Below are 14,118 nucleotides of genomic sequence, written 5' to 3'. Positions count from 1 at the left end.
GTCTCCATTAAGCTTTAATCATGATTGCAGAGTATCAAAACAAATTAAAAATTAAGTACAGAAAAGACCTGTATAACCAGCTAACCTTTGCTCTACTAGTTTAGGAGTCTTCATTAACCCTACTGCTTTGTCCAGCCAAGTTCCAACTAAAGAGGCTTCCACCATTTCCTTTGGGAGAATACTCCACAATCAGCTGGGTGTTGCAGTTTCTTTTACAACACTGCAGGAGAATGTGTCGGTCTTCGTTGTACTCTTGCCCTTTCATTAATTGGAAACCTCCTTATCGGAAAACACAGACTTGGAGTGATTTGTTATATACCAAGGATAATATGTAAATTATGACATTTAATATGTCAGGCAGTTACAGAAGACAGTAACATTTGATATTCAAAGAAAAGATAGTCATGCAAACTGTTAATGGATTGAATTCAGCAGTGTAATTGATAAACAAAAACTATACTTAATCTATGTTAAATGAGGTACTGTATACCATAAATATGTGGTGAAATGGAAACACACCATGAACTAAATTTATCCCTGGTATAATTCTATTGGAGTCAGCAGGTCAGATTATGTTTATGTAAATAGGAGAAACTCCACTGAACTCAATGGATTTGTGCCTGTTACGTGTACAGAAATTTGGCCCAGATTCTGTCTACAGAAACCACGCACATACAAAAGCCATGCTCATATAAAGGGAGTGGTCATCACATATAGATATTATTGTTTAATACAATAGGAAAGCTATATTTCTGGGAATGTCATCTCAGCATCCGCTGTTAAGCCTTTATATATCCCTAGGAATATAGACATTTATATAGCTGGAAATAACAAAAGTTTAGGTCGCAGTTGAAACTGGTAAAAATGTATCTACAAAAATCCACAAAAAGGCCCCCCATTTTCCCAGTAATTTAGCACAGGTTTTGAATAGTCAAATTAGAAATATAAATAATATATAGATCTATGTAATGTTGTATAGGTGGTCACTTAATACTGATAATGCAGATTTTTAAATCATAAAAATCCTATGGATATTTTGGGGTTACTTAGGAAAGATGGTTGCCTCAAGGTTACACTAAATCTAAACTTTGGCTTCTATTTATTTTTTCTGGTAATTAGTTGATTTCCAGAAAAATATTTCCAATTTTATCATTTGCAACCAATTCAGATTTCAGAGCCTTATTTAGACACATATACAAAAAATCCTAAAAACCTATGTTAGAAGTACATTAAGGTGGAAAAGTCAAGCAGTCAGAAGTTAGAAAATACCCAAGGTAAGGTGGCCTGTACAGCGTTAGTTTGCCCCCTTGTGCATATTGTGACAAAGCTCTGATCTTGTCTCCATGGGTCCCGTGCTTCCTGGCGGATTTTGCTAGCCTCAGAGGCTCACTGTGACCTTCCACGTAGCCATTCTCTCTCTCTAGAGGCAAGAGTCACAGCCTACTGAGCCATTTTCATCATAAGCCAGCAAGGGAGGTGAGGAGAAGCTACCCTCCCTTGCACAGTCTCTGTTGTTCCCAGGCTCAGTGATTAATGGGGGGAAGGGTGCAGAGGGGGAGCCCAGGCCCACCCTCTACTCTGGGCTCCAGCCCAGGGACCCTAATAGTATCAGCTATGGTAGCTGACTTTTTGGAAACAGGATGCATACAATTCCGTGGGCCATTGTCCCACAGCAGTCCCCACTTCCTCAATATTTACTTCATCCTTACCTCAGGGCCTCCTTCCTTGTGCCTGTTATGGTTTATACTGCTCAGTTTCTCCAATAGCATGGCTTCCTCCTACAGCTCCTGACATGCACACTCACCTGAGTGACTGGGAGGCTTTTAACTAGTTTCAGCCAGCCCCGGATTGGCTTCAGGTGTCCCAATCAACCTAGCCTTCTGGAAAGATCTTAATTGGCCCTAGGTGTCTTAATTGACCTGGAGCAGCTGCCATTTGCTTATCCTGGTAACAGGGATTTGTTTAGCCTGTGGCTAATATATCTGTCTCCCACTACTTTACTATAGCCATCTAGCCTTGCCCCATCACAGTATGCATTCTTGTACTGTCTTTAATTACATGATCCCATACTGTATTTTCCATAGCACCTCTACTTCGTTCAGTACACAGGATGAATGGTGGTCAGAGAATGGTGGTCACAGCTATTCAATATTTCTTTTTATCCTCATCATTCAGTGTGTGGTCCCATGCATTATTTATTCCACACCACCCAATCATTGTACTGCACACAGAATTATTAATGTCCTCCTGGGCTTTTCTATTGCACTCACCTCAAACTAGCATAATTCTTTATGAACATGAATGTATTTATCTTCATAATACCCCTGAGAGTTGAGATGGTATTATTATTCATTTTACTCACAGGGAATGCAGGCACAGCATTTAAAGACAAAATTGTTAAAAAAATGTCAACTAATTTTGGGTGTCCAATCTGAGAAACCGAGGCCCTGATTTCCCAGAGAGTCTAGCATTTGGTAGCACTTTATTTGTTCAACGCACAACTCCCATTGGCCTCATTTGTAGTTGTGAGGGCTCAGCACATTGGCAAATCAGCCCCTAATGTCTCAGGTTGGGTATCCAGAAAAAAGAGGTACATGCAATTAGTGGCCACCAGTGACATTTTTAACTTATGTGAGTTACCCAGCATCACACAGGAACTTTGTGGCAGTGGAAGGGATAAAATCCAATTATCCAGGGCAGCCTTCAGCTTCCTCGAGTGTGAGACTATCCTGTTTCTTCCAGTAGTGCCCAGCCTCATTCAGCACATACCTTCCAACTTCTGCCACAAATGAAGCAAGGGTCCTGAAGATTCCAGCCTCATTCACTACACAACCATAATTCATCCCCAGAGCACAGTCCATCCTGTGCACTGAGGCAGAAGTCCTATGTAAAACTAGTGTGTGACCATTTAACACTATATCCTAATGCATATGTGCAAGGTGTTGAATTAAGGTAGAGATTTTTAGTGCAATTTCCTATTTAAAAACAAACAACAACAACAAACCCTTTACATTTGGAAAAAAAAAAACCAAACCCTCAAACATCTCAACAGGTGGAACCATACTGACCACCTACATGGGTCACCAGCAGGATTGGGATCATCCACCATACAAGCTCTTCCACTTGAATGTGGATGAGGGGGATGGAGACACAAATTTTGCAAGTGAGTTTCTCAGCTGTTTTCTAGAAAACAAAGGACTTTGAAGACCCAGAAATAATGGGTTAAATTCCAGGTTCTTAAATGGTTATAGCATGTAAAACGGTGACTTCCCTGTGGGCTGGACAGCTGGGGACTAAGCCAACTCTGATTGCATGATGAGTCCCACCTGAGGTGATCCCAGAGTGAAAGGTAGCTGGCAACTGCAGGAAGCTGCAGAATATGCCAGGGGTGAGTGGGTGGTTGAGTGTAACTGAGATTGTCAGGCTTCCTGCCTCTAACAGGAAGCAGGAGAAAGCTCTCCACAGAGGAAGAGAGACCCCTGCCCAAGACTGACAGACAGACCCTCATGGGGTCTACACAAGAGTAGCTTTCAGTATCTCTTCTACTTCTTACTCTGCTAGGGAAAGCCTAGTCTTGTAAGTGCCCATCAGTGCATCCCTTCCTGATCACAGTGTAGTTCTCTGATTCCCTCTGACCCTGCTCACTCTCCCCTCAGGAGCCAGCTGATGACCCATCAAATTCAACACCCCCTACCTTCCAAATTAGTAGTCCAGGTGGAGATACCATCCAGCAGTCCAAGCCTCTGTGTCTCTGTGCACCCTGCAGCATGTGTTCTTTTGGGGTTCAGCCAACATTATACCCTATCATACAATTTCACTAAACGCACTTACAACTCATATCACAGCATTTCAAGATAACATAGTCACTTCTTCTTAGGACAAAATCTATTATTTCAAAGGAGTTAAGGAGCCACAATCAATTCTTTGGGGGCAGATACTCTGTTCCATTCTGCATTGCAAAGGGAACAGTTATGGAAATGATGTAGGAATCACTTGCTAATTTCTGTGGCTTCTGTTATGCAAGAGGTCAAATTAATGACAATAACGGTCCCTTCTGACCTTAAAATCTATAGTTAAGCAATGTAGACATGTAACAGGGTGCTAGCCAGGAGGTCTTGAGGCAGGCCCCTCTTAGCCCAGCTCCAATTAAGAAGTATTAATTGGGGCTGGCTGGGTATGCCATGCCTAATTGGTGGAACAGAAGCACCTGCAGGCCTTATTAGCCAGGGGCTATATAAAGCTGGCAGGAAGGAAGGAAGAGCAAGGAAAGGGAGGAGCTACAGCCTGTGCCTCCCTGCTGGGTAGAGAAGCTAGCTGTCTGTAAATAGAAGGTGGTGGGAGCTGATTTTGTTAATAAAAAAGCACTGGTGATTGCAGTTAAAGAAAGTCTCTGGCTGATTTGTGTGAGGGCGAGAGAAGGGCCTCGTTACAAGACATAAGAACAAATGGATATAAACTGGTCATCAACAAATTAGATGAAAGTTTTTAACCAGCAGAGGAGTGAAGTTCTGGAACAGCCTTCCAAGTGGAGCACTGGTGTCAATAAACCTAACTGGTTTCAAGACTGAGCTTGATAAGTTTATCAAGTTATGATGAGAGATGCAACTGCTAGCAGCAAATATCTCTAACAGTTGGTGATGGGACACTAGATGTGGAGGTCTCTGAGTTATTACTGAGAATTCTTTCCTGGGTGTCTGGCTGGTGGGTCTTGCCCCCAGCTCAGATTGGCAGAGACCCTGGGGGCAGGGTGAGGGGGGCATGTTTGTCTTTCTCTGCAACACAGGTCACTTGCAGGTTTAAATGACTGTAAATGGTGGATTCTCTGTAACTTTAAGTCTTTAAATCATGATTTGAGGACCTCAGTAACTCAGCCAGAGGTTATGGGTCTCTTACAGGAGTGGATGGGTGAGGTTCTGTAGCCTACATTGTGGAGAAGGTCAGACTAGATGATCATGATGGTCCCTTCTGGTCTTAAAGTCTATGCATCCATGAGAACTGGAAGTGTCTCACTCCCTACAGGGAGCATGTAAGGGTTGGAAAGTGGAAGTAGGCAGACTGCACTGTGCTCCAGATATTCCCAACTGATGTGTGATCCATGGGGAGGCTGGTTTAGCCTGTCCTGGGACCAGGGCCTGGGTGGATGATAGGGCTGAGGTGAGATTCAGGGAGAGCTGTAACTGGTTGCTGGTTCTCAACTTCTTCTCTTTGTAGCTGGCTATGCAGAGGAGTGGAGCCATTCTTAGCAGAATGCTCATTTAGGCTCTCACAGCCAGCAGTGAAGCGAGCAATCAGAGCTACTCTCCTCCCTCTCAGGTGATCAGGGAGGTGGTCAGCATGGGTGCTGCTGAGCCTATGCAGCAGGGAAAGGACAACAGATGCCCAGCACGTCTCCATTTTACATCTGGGACTCCTGGGGAAACTAGGAGGCAGTCAGAGATGCTGTATGATTCAAACACTCCAGTTTAAAAGTTGCTCAGGAATCACGTTTTATTTATAATGAAATCCAGATTAACTTATTCAGCCCTGTTTCCATATTTTAAAGCCTCACGGGCCACACATGACTCTTGGATTACAGCCCTGCCTTAGTCATGTAGTTACTTTAACATATTTTTTTCCAGCAGGTGAAAAAGATATTTGCAAAAACGAGATAATGTTCTATTAGCTTTAGCAGAACACATGTGTTCTGCTAAAGCTAAATGTCAGGAAATAAACTGCTGCAAAACCTAAATGATGGAGAAACTAATTTTTGCCTGTTTCAGTTTGGGTGTAAAAGCCTTTTGCATAGGTATAGTCTGTTCCCACTACTACTGACATCTCAGTCTGAAACACGTATCGTGTGGCCTACAGAGAGACAGCTTTGGCAAAACAGACTTTAAAGAGAGCACCCATATAAACCTGCTCAATGACTAGCCACAGGGTATGTCTACGCTAGAAAAAAACCCTGTGTCAGTGAGTCTCTGACTTGGGCTCAGGCTATGGGGCTAAAAATAGCAGTATGAATGTTCCCAATCAGGCTGAAGCTGGAGCTCTGAGACCCATTCCCCTCACCAGGTCTCAGAACTTGAGCTCCAGTCCAAGCGGAATGTCTACACTGCTGTTTTGAGCCATGTAACATAAGCTCGAGTCAGTCAACCCAGACTGTGAGACTCACTGCCATGGGGGTTTTTTTTTGCAGTGTAGACACACCCACAGACATACACACATGAAGCTTGCAGAATGCAATGAAAGGTAACTTCTAATTTACCATCTCCTGATTTTGCTTTTAGCTCTGCCGTTTTCCCTGCTGCACATCAGGACTCAGACCAAGTTTTGTTGTGCATATAAATTCTCTGAACTAAGGTGTTTTGAGAGACAACTCTGACTCCCTTCTCCTGTACCCTGTTTTAAATATGGCCATTCTCTGAGTACCCCTTCCATAACACTGCTTTGTGTATTTATTATTAGTTATTATTTTTGCATTATCGCAGCACCTAAGAGCCTTAGGGTACGTTTACACTTACCGGGACGGTCGACGCGGCGAGTTCGACTGCTCGGTGTTCGAACTATCGCGTCTGATCTAGACGCAATAGTTCGAACCCCGGAAGCGCTAGTTCGAACTCCGGTACTCCACCGCGGCAGGAGGAGTTGCCGGAGTCGACCCTGGAGCCGCGGAGTTCGCTTCCGCGGCGTCTGGACGGTAAGTAAGTCGAACTAGGGTAGTTCGAATTCAGCTACGTTATTCACGTAGCTGAATTCGCGTACCCTAGTTCAACCCCCGAGCTTAGTGTAGACCAGGGCACAGTCATGGACAAGAACCCCACTGTGCTAGATGCTGTACAAACACAGAACAAAAACATTGCCCAGGTTCCCAAAAAGCTTCTGGTACAAGCAGCTTGCATGTCAGGTTGCATGTTTAAATTAGGTTAAACTTGAAGTGGTGCAGTACTTAAATCCAAGTGCAGTGGGATCCATGATATGTTAGCATAACATAACAAAAACTTGCATGGTGTCAAGTATCAGAGGGGTAGTTAATGTGGTGGCATTAACGTACACACCGTGTTAGTCTGGATCTGTAAAAGCTTTTATAACACAAACTGGCAGCTAAGGAATTGTGGCAATGTGTGTATGCTAACTTGCAGGAGGGCTCTTTGAGTATGAAAGATAACCACAGTTTTTACACCAATGAAAGAAGGATTGGGAAAACAATAGTTCCTCCCTGTGCTTCTGAGATGTTAGAGCCCTGGGGCTAGATCCTCAGCTGGTATCAATCAGCTTAGCTCCACTGGAGTTTTTATTTGTCTAGGCCTTCTTGAACCAAACTCTGCCTAGTGTATCATTTATATCACAAACAGCCAGGTCCGCTTCTCCTCCCCGGCACCCCCTGGATCCAAAACTGTGCAAGGAAGATGCCCTCTCTGGGGGTATCAGCATCTAACCCCCTACTTCCAGCCACATGGGCTTGGGGAAACGAACTGCAGGCAGGAGCCAGCCAAAGACTGAAGCTGAAAGAGTTGCTGCAGTAGCTGAAGAGGGATGTTCAGATGCTGATGATGTCATCAGGTCGCTTTCTGTAGTTTTCACACTGGACATTCGCTCCCCTGTGCTGATTGGCTGCTGCTCCAATTCTGCTACCCCTTCCATCTTGCTAATCTCCACCTAACATAACCCCACCAAAGGGATTTAAGTAACAAAATAAAATAAAATAACATGGAACTAACATGATGTTTGGCATCATCACATTGTTCACTCTGCTGGTGTATTCTACCCTTGTCCCACCCTGTGTATGCCGGGTCTATTTAGACTGTAAGTTCTTTGGGGCAGGGACTGTCTACTTCCATATGGCTGCTTATATATATTGCCTAGCACAATGGGGCCCCATTCTCAATTGGCATCTAGGCACTAAAGTAATAGACATGATAAATATTAATTAAAAATAACATACTCCATATCCATTAATTCACACTGTATATTTTCAAACTCTAATATTTAAGACTCTTTTAGAGACAAACTTCATTATTCAGGTTACACACAAGTTTTTACGAAGTGCATAAGATCCACATTCCTCTTTATACAAATTGATAAATCAATGCCAATTGTATCTATTTATAGAAATGTGTGCCTAGTTCTGCATACTCAATAATAGTTGTCTGTATTCCCTATGAGCTTAATCTAATCATTCCTATTAAGGACACTATCCAAAACCTGCTGTGATTAGAATATGCAACATTCTGCTGTGAAGCCTCTGTTAATAATACAATGCAATTTCTACAGCTTCCTAGTTTGTGGAGGTGCTTGGAGAGGAGCACAACAGCAACATTCACGCAATAAAAACAAAATGTAATAAAATACCCTCATATAACTAGGGGAATCTAACAAGACAAAAGGGGAGATGGAAAGCACGTGTATAAGGGGCCAACAGTGCTTATTCAAGATCATGTTGGAGGAGGGAGGAGCTTAAAGGTGATGTTTGAATGTGATACAAGACAGATTGAGGACAGATGTGAAGGGAAGGACAAGAGCTACACTCCCCAGCACAGGACAGCAGGCAGCACAGCACCCATAATAACGAAAGAATAATCCTCTGACAATTCAGAGCTAGATTATGGCTTAATTAAACTGCAGCTGTGAGTTGGGGGTGTCCTGTCCCATGAGCTCCAGAAATGCACTGTCCTTCCAGGACCTGCTCCAAGCCTATAGGGGAAGTGCAATCTGCTTCTTCCTTTGCTCCCCACAGTGTGCTGGTCCCACTTCAGGAGATAATGTGGGGGAAGGAGGGTTGTGTAGGTGGATAAAAGGGGAGGCAGTGCCATGAGCACACCACTTTTCTTCCCCCTTTTCAGAATCCTTCAGGAGTGCACAGGGAACACTTGTTATTGTGTTATTGTTACACCTGCATGGAAACATAGTAAGTGACGATCCTGGCTTAACCAGGAGACCTTCAATGACCTGAAATTAAAAAAAAACAACAGCCATGCAAAAGTGGAAATTATGTCAAATTGTGAAGGATGAATATATAAAAACAACAACAACAACACAAGCACATAGGGACAAAATTAGGAAGGCCAAGGCAAAAAAAAAGAGATTAAACTGGCTAGGGACATAAAGGGTAACACGAAACACATTTTACAAACACAGAAGCAAGAGAAGACCAAGGACATGGTAGGCCCATTACTCAATGAGGAGGGCAAGACAATAACAGAAAACATAGCAATGGCTGAAGTCTTAAATGCCTTCTTTGTTTCAGATTTCACCAAAAAAGTTAGCAGTGATTGGATTACTAACATAGTGAACATCAGTGTAAATGGGGTAGGTTCCGAGGCTTAAATAGGAAAAGAACAAGTTAAGAATTACTTCCACAAGTTAGATTCTTCAAGTGGGTAGGATGTGATGAAATACATCCTAGAAGACTTAAAGAACTGGTTGAAGAGTTCTCTGAGACATTAGTGATTATCTCTGAGAATTCATGGAGGACAAGAAAGATCCAAGAGGACTGGAAAAATGCTAATATAGTACCTAGCCATAAAAAAGGGAAATGAGGACAACCCAGGGAATTATAGACCAGTCAGCTTAACCTTGGCACCCGGAAAGATAACAGAACAAATCAATTTGTAAGCATCTAGAAGAAAATAAGGTGGTAAATAAAAGTCAACGTGGATGTGGTTTAAGTAGATGTGATATATCTCAACTTCAGTAAGGCTTTTGATACTGTCTCACGACCTTCTCATAAACAAACCAGAGAAATATAGCCTAGAGGAGCCTACTATAAGGTGGGTGCACAACTGGTTAGAAAACCGAGCTTAGACAGTTATCAATGATTCACAGTCAAGACGGAAAGGTATATTGGCGCTGGATCCCATGGGATTTATCCTGGCTATGGTTCTATTGAATATCTTCATGAATGATTTGGATAACGGCATACAGAGTACACTTATAAAGTTTGCGGATGATACCAAGCTGGGAGGGGTTGCAAGTGCTTTGGAGGATAGGATTATAATTCAAAATGATCTGGACAAACTAGAGAAATGGTCTGAAATAAACAGGATGCAATTCAACCAGGATAAATGCAAAGTACTACACTTAGAAAGGAATAATCAACTGCACAAATACAAAATGGGAAATAACTGCCTAGGAAGCAGTACTGCAGAAGAAATCTGGGGATTATCATGAATCATAAACTAAATATGAGTCAACAATGTAATACTGTTGCAAAAAAAGGCAAACTTCTTTCTGGGATGAATTAGCAGAAGTGTTGTAAGCAATTCACAAAAAGTAATTCTTCCACTCTACTCAGCACTGATAAAGCCTCAACTGGATTACGTTGTCCAGTTCTGGGTGCCACACTTCGGGAAAGAAGTTGACAAATTGGAGATAGTCCAGAGGAAAGCAATAAAAATGTTTAAAGGTCTAGAAAATATGACCTATGAGGAAAGATTGAAAAACAAATGGATTTGTTTAGTATGGAGAAGGAGGGACATGATAACAGTCTTCAAATATGTAAAAGGGTGATAAATTGTCCTTCTTAATCACTGAGGACAGGACAAGAAGTAATGGTCTTAAATTGCAGCAACAGAGAGTTAGATTAGACATGAGGCAAAACTTCCTAACTGTAAGGGTAGTTATGCACGGAACAAATTACTTAGGGAGGTTTGGATTTGCTGTCATTGGAGATTTTTAAGAATAGGTTAGACGAACACCTGTCAGGGAAGATCTAGATTATACTCAGTCCTGCCTCAGTGCAGGGGACTGTACTAAATGCCCGGTCAAAGTCACTTCCAGTCCTACATTTCTATAATTGTATGTTGGTGCAGGAGTTGCGCACAATCTGGACCCTGGAGGGTGGGAGTAGATAGCCTGAAATTGGAAAACATGACACACATGCAAACATAGAGGCAGGAGAGAAACACTCATTATTCCACCCCATGCCATATCCTGGAACCACTCACACGTCCAAACACAGCTAAACACAGAAGAAAAACACAGAATATTAACAGAGAAACCAGAGTGAGGTCTCCCACTGGCCTTTTACAACTAAACAACAGCACATTCAAATGAACAAAGGGAACACACACGCACAAATGGAACAACTGGGAATATACTAAATGATGAATCTCTCCTCCTTCTCAAATAATAAAAACAATACAGGCTTGATTCTCAGCCAGTGGCATGTTTCATTTCCCAGGGAATGTTCCACAAATTATACACTGATTTCCTGGGGTGGGAATGTCTCTTTTTATTTCAAATTGACCCCCATTGCCAATAACAAGCAGCACTGAACACATAAGTGACACCCATCTACTTCTCCTTATCCAGAAAGATGGTAGCTGTGATATGACACTTCTAGGAACAGGGAGCGGTCAAACAAGTACAAATTGAGAGATCAAGGAGAATCCTTACTTAATTGAGAACTCCAGGGAGAAATTCTCCTCTCCTTTTCCAATGGGGACAAAAAGGATAGTTCAACCAGCCAGAAGTAAGTCTGGGGTTATTGGTAACTTGAAAGGCACATGCATTCAGCACCGTAGTGTATCTGCATAGTGTGTCTTTTAATACCTCGTTGAGAAAATAATGTGTCTCTCTCTTCATTTTCCAAAACAAATAATCACTGCAACAAGCTTCTGACACATCATGGTACTTTTTCAGCATGGTGTATAAACAATTTTTGTGAACAGATCCTGTTAATGAGTAAAACATCCCCCATGTTGCATAAAAAGTGAACCTCACAGTTTTGATGTTAAAGAAAGAAAAAGCAAACAATTCTTACCACAAATCCCTCAGTGTACTGAAACTGAGATCTGGAAGTGTCTTCTGCCGTTGGACTCAAGGGCTTAGGATCCGACATAGAGCGCTGCATCATCTTTGCAGATTTGGGGCTCGGTGGAGGACCCTTGGCAGTATCAGCATGTAGCACCTTCTGAGGGCTGATGTCATCAGTGATGGATTTTTCATAGGGTACAAAGGCAGACTCTATAACTTTGCTTGGTGAAACAGGTGAAATGGGTGAATATAGAACTTTGGGAGATTTAGGAGGGGAAGGGACTACCTGTAGTGTGGAATCTGCACGAAGATGGGATGAATAGCCTATTTCTAATGGTGTTGGACGCTTTTTATCTTTCTGTGGAGACGTGGCTGTCAAGTACTGGGGACTCTGTGTATCTGAGTCTGTTTCTGTTTGACATCCCAAACTTTCTCCTTTGAATGTCTTCTCTGTAGCTGAAATATGTTTAATGATTTCAACCTTAGCATCCAGCCTGGCCCTTATTGAAGGTGTTCTTATCGTCCCTACAGGTTCTGTCTGTACAGAGATCTCTGCCACTGTCTGAACTGCAATGCTAGACACTTTGGAAAATGGCTTAGCCTTGTCTACCTCAGTGGTACCCTCATATTTCCCAACACGAGACTTTCTTCTTGATCTGTTAGAAAGATCCCATTCATCTTGATCTTCATCATCTGTCTGAACACTTGTGTCAACGCTCTTCTTAGTTCTCCTTCTCCTGTTTGTATAACTTCTGTCTGCACCATCTTCATCATCAGTTTGTACTCCACTGTCCACTATTTTTTTAAAACAACTGGGCTCTTTTTCCAGAGTCTCATCAAGCTTGTCATACTGACCACGCAATTTTGGCATGGAGCTCCTCTTTTTCAGTTGTTTCTCCTCTCTCATATCCATGTCCTTAAGAGACATTTCTGAAACAGAGCTTAGCATACCAGGCCTAGATATATATTGCGTAATGCCATCTGACTGAACTGTGTACCATGTTTGGCTTTGTGGAATTTCAATGCCCAGCACAGTGGAAGCTGTGGTGGTTGGGTCATTGCTAGTCCAAAACTGGCCATTTTCTGTAGCAGCATACTGCCCTTCCAGAAGGGCTTGGTCTGTGCTTGTTTGTGGAGAGACAGTTCCAGAAGGGTCATAATTATACTGATATATCTGGCGAATTTTTTGCTCTTCCAGCTGCTGATGAAGCTGCTGTTGAAGTTGTTGAAATTGTTCAAGCTGTAATTGCTGCTGGGCTAAGGTTTCCTGCCTCATCATGAACTGAGCTTGTCGCTCCTCTTCTTGCTGAAATAAGAGATGGTGCTTCATGGATTGTAATTCCTCAAGTTTTTTTTGGACCATTAACTTTTCTTGTTCTCTAAACCTTTGGATTTCCTGACGTTCCCACTCTAGTTCCTCTGCAAAGCGCTGCTGCTTAAGTTTCTCAAGCTCAAGCAGTTCACGCTGCAAGTCAAGCTGCTGCTGTTTGTCTTCTTCAGGGGCAATGAGAAGTGCAACTTCATCTTCAAGTACATCTGTAAAAGCTTCAGAAGCTATAGTTAAAGCAGGCATCAGGTTAGCTGGCTCAGTGGTAATAGTTTCTATAGTGCCAGGTTGCAACCCCGTGTCAATATCAATGCCAGTAATTGCATTGTCTTTTTCAGCTGCCACTGTTGTCAAGAAACTGTATGATCTTGGAAGTGGCTGATTCTGTTGCAAGGTTGACAATGAGGACACTGAGTCAATTGTTTGGACAGCAGATAAATCTCTGACAGTTGTACTGAAAATAGAACCAGGCTGCGTGGTTATGGCAAATGTGGCTGGGATCGGAGTTGCAACCGAGGAATAAACGACACCATTAGAGGATCTTAACACACTTCCAACACCATACTGGGATCCCAGAGACGGTACTATTCTTGCTTGGGAATACTGTGGTGCACTAATCCCGATGCCTGAAATCACCTGCCGAGTCTCTGGATAAGGACCAGTGGTCTTGCTTGAGTAATCCATTACCACACCTGAAATTATAGGGCAGAGTTATAGTCCAGTCCCCAAAAAGAATGCTGCTTTGTGGATTCTGAAAGCCATCCCATCTTGATGAATTAAACAGGGGTGGGGAACTGCATGCAAATCTTCAGGATAATGATCTACTTTAGACGTGAAGAAAAAAGCATTGCTGAACATGCAGGCACATGCAGGACCTCTGTGCAAAACACATATGTAAAATGATGAAATAAAATACATGTGTAATCCATAATAATTTGTCACACTGTCCAACAGAAAACACAATAACAGGAGGAAAAATTTAAAAAAAATTATCCTGATATGAGATGAGGAACACCACAATTATATTTCAAAGAAAGATCTGCTGCTGTTTCATACTG

General features: G+C 42.5%; 1 protein-coding gene across 3 annotated transcripts in view; it reads right to left on the bottom strand.

Moving 5' to 3' along the window:
• The window catches only part of PCLO (piccolo presynaptic cytomatrix protein), a 541,568-nt gene that overhangs the window by 265,059 nt on the left and 262,391 nt on the right, over window positions 1–14,118 (bottom strand). For all 3 annotated transcript variants that reach the window (XM_045030493.1, XM_045030503.1, XM_045030514.1), the window contains exon 6: window positions 11,741–13,752. In XM_045030493.1, coding sequence (XP_044886428.1) covers window positions 11,741–13,752 — 2,012 coding nt within the window. The remainder of the gene's footprint in view (window positions 1–11,740; window positions 13,753–14,118) is intronic.

Source organism: Mauremys mutica, chromosome 1 (genome assembly GCF_020497125.1).
Source record: "Mauremys mutica isolate MM-2020 ecotype Southern chromosome 1, ASM2049712v1, whole genome shotgun sequence".
Taxonomy (NCBI): domain Eukaryota; kingdom Metazoa; phylum Chordata; order Testudines; family Geoemydidae; genus Mauremys; species Mauremys mutica.
Note: the sequence above shows the minus strand (reverse complement) of the source record. Positions and strands in the feature narration are given on the sequence as shown.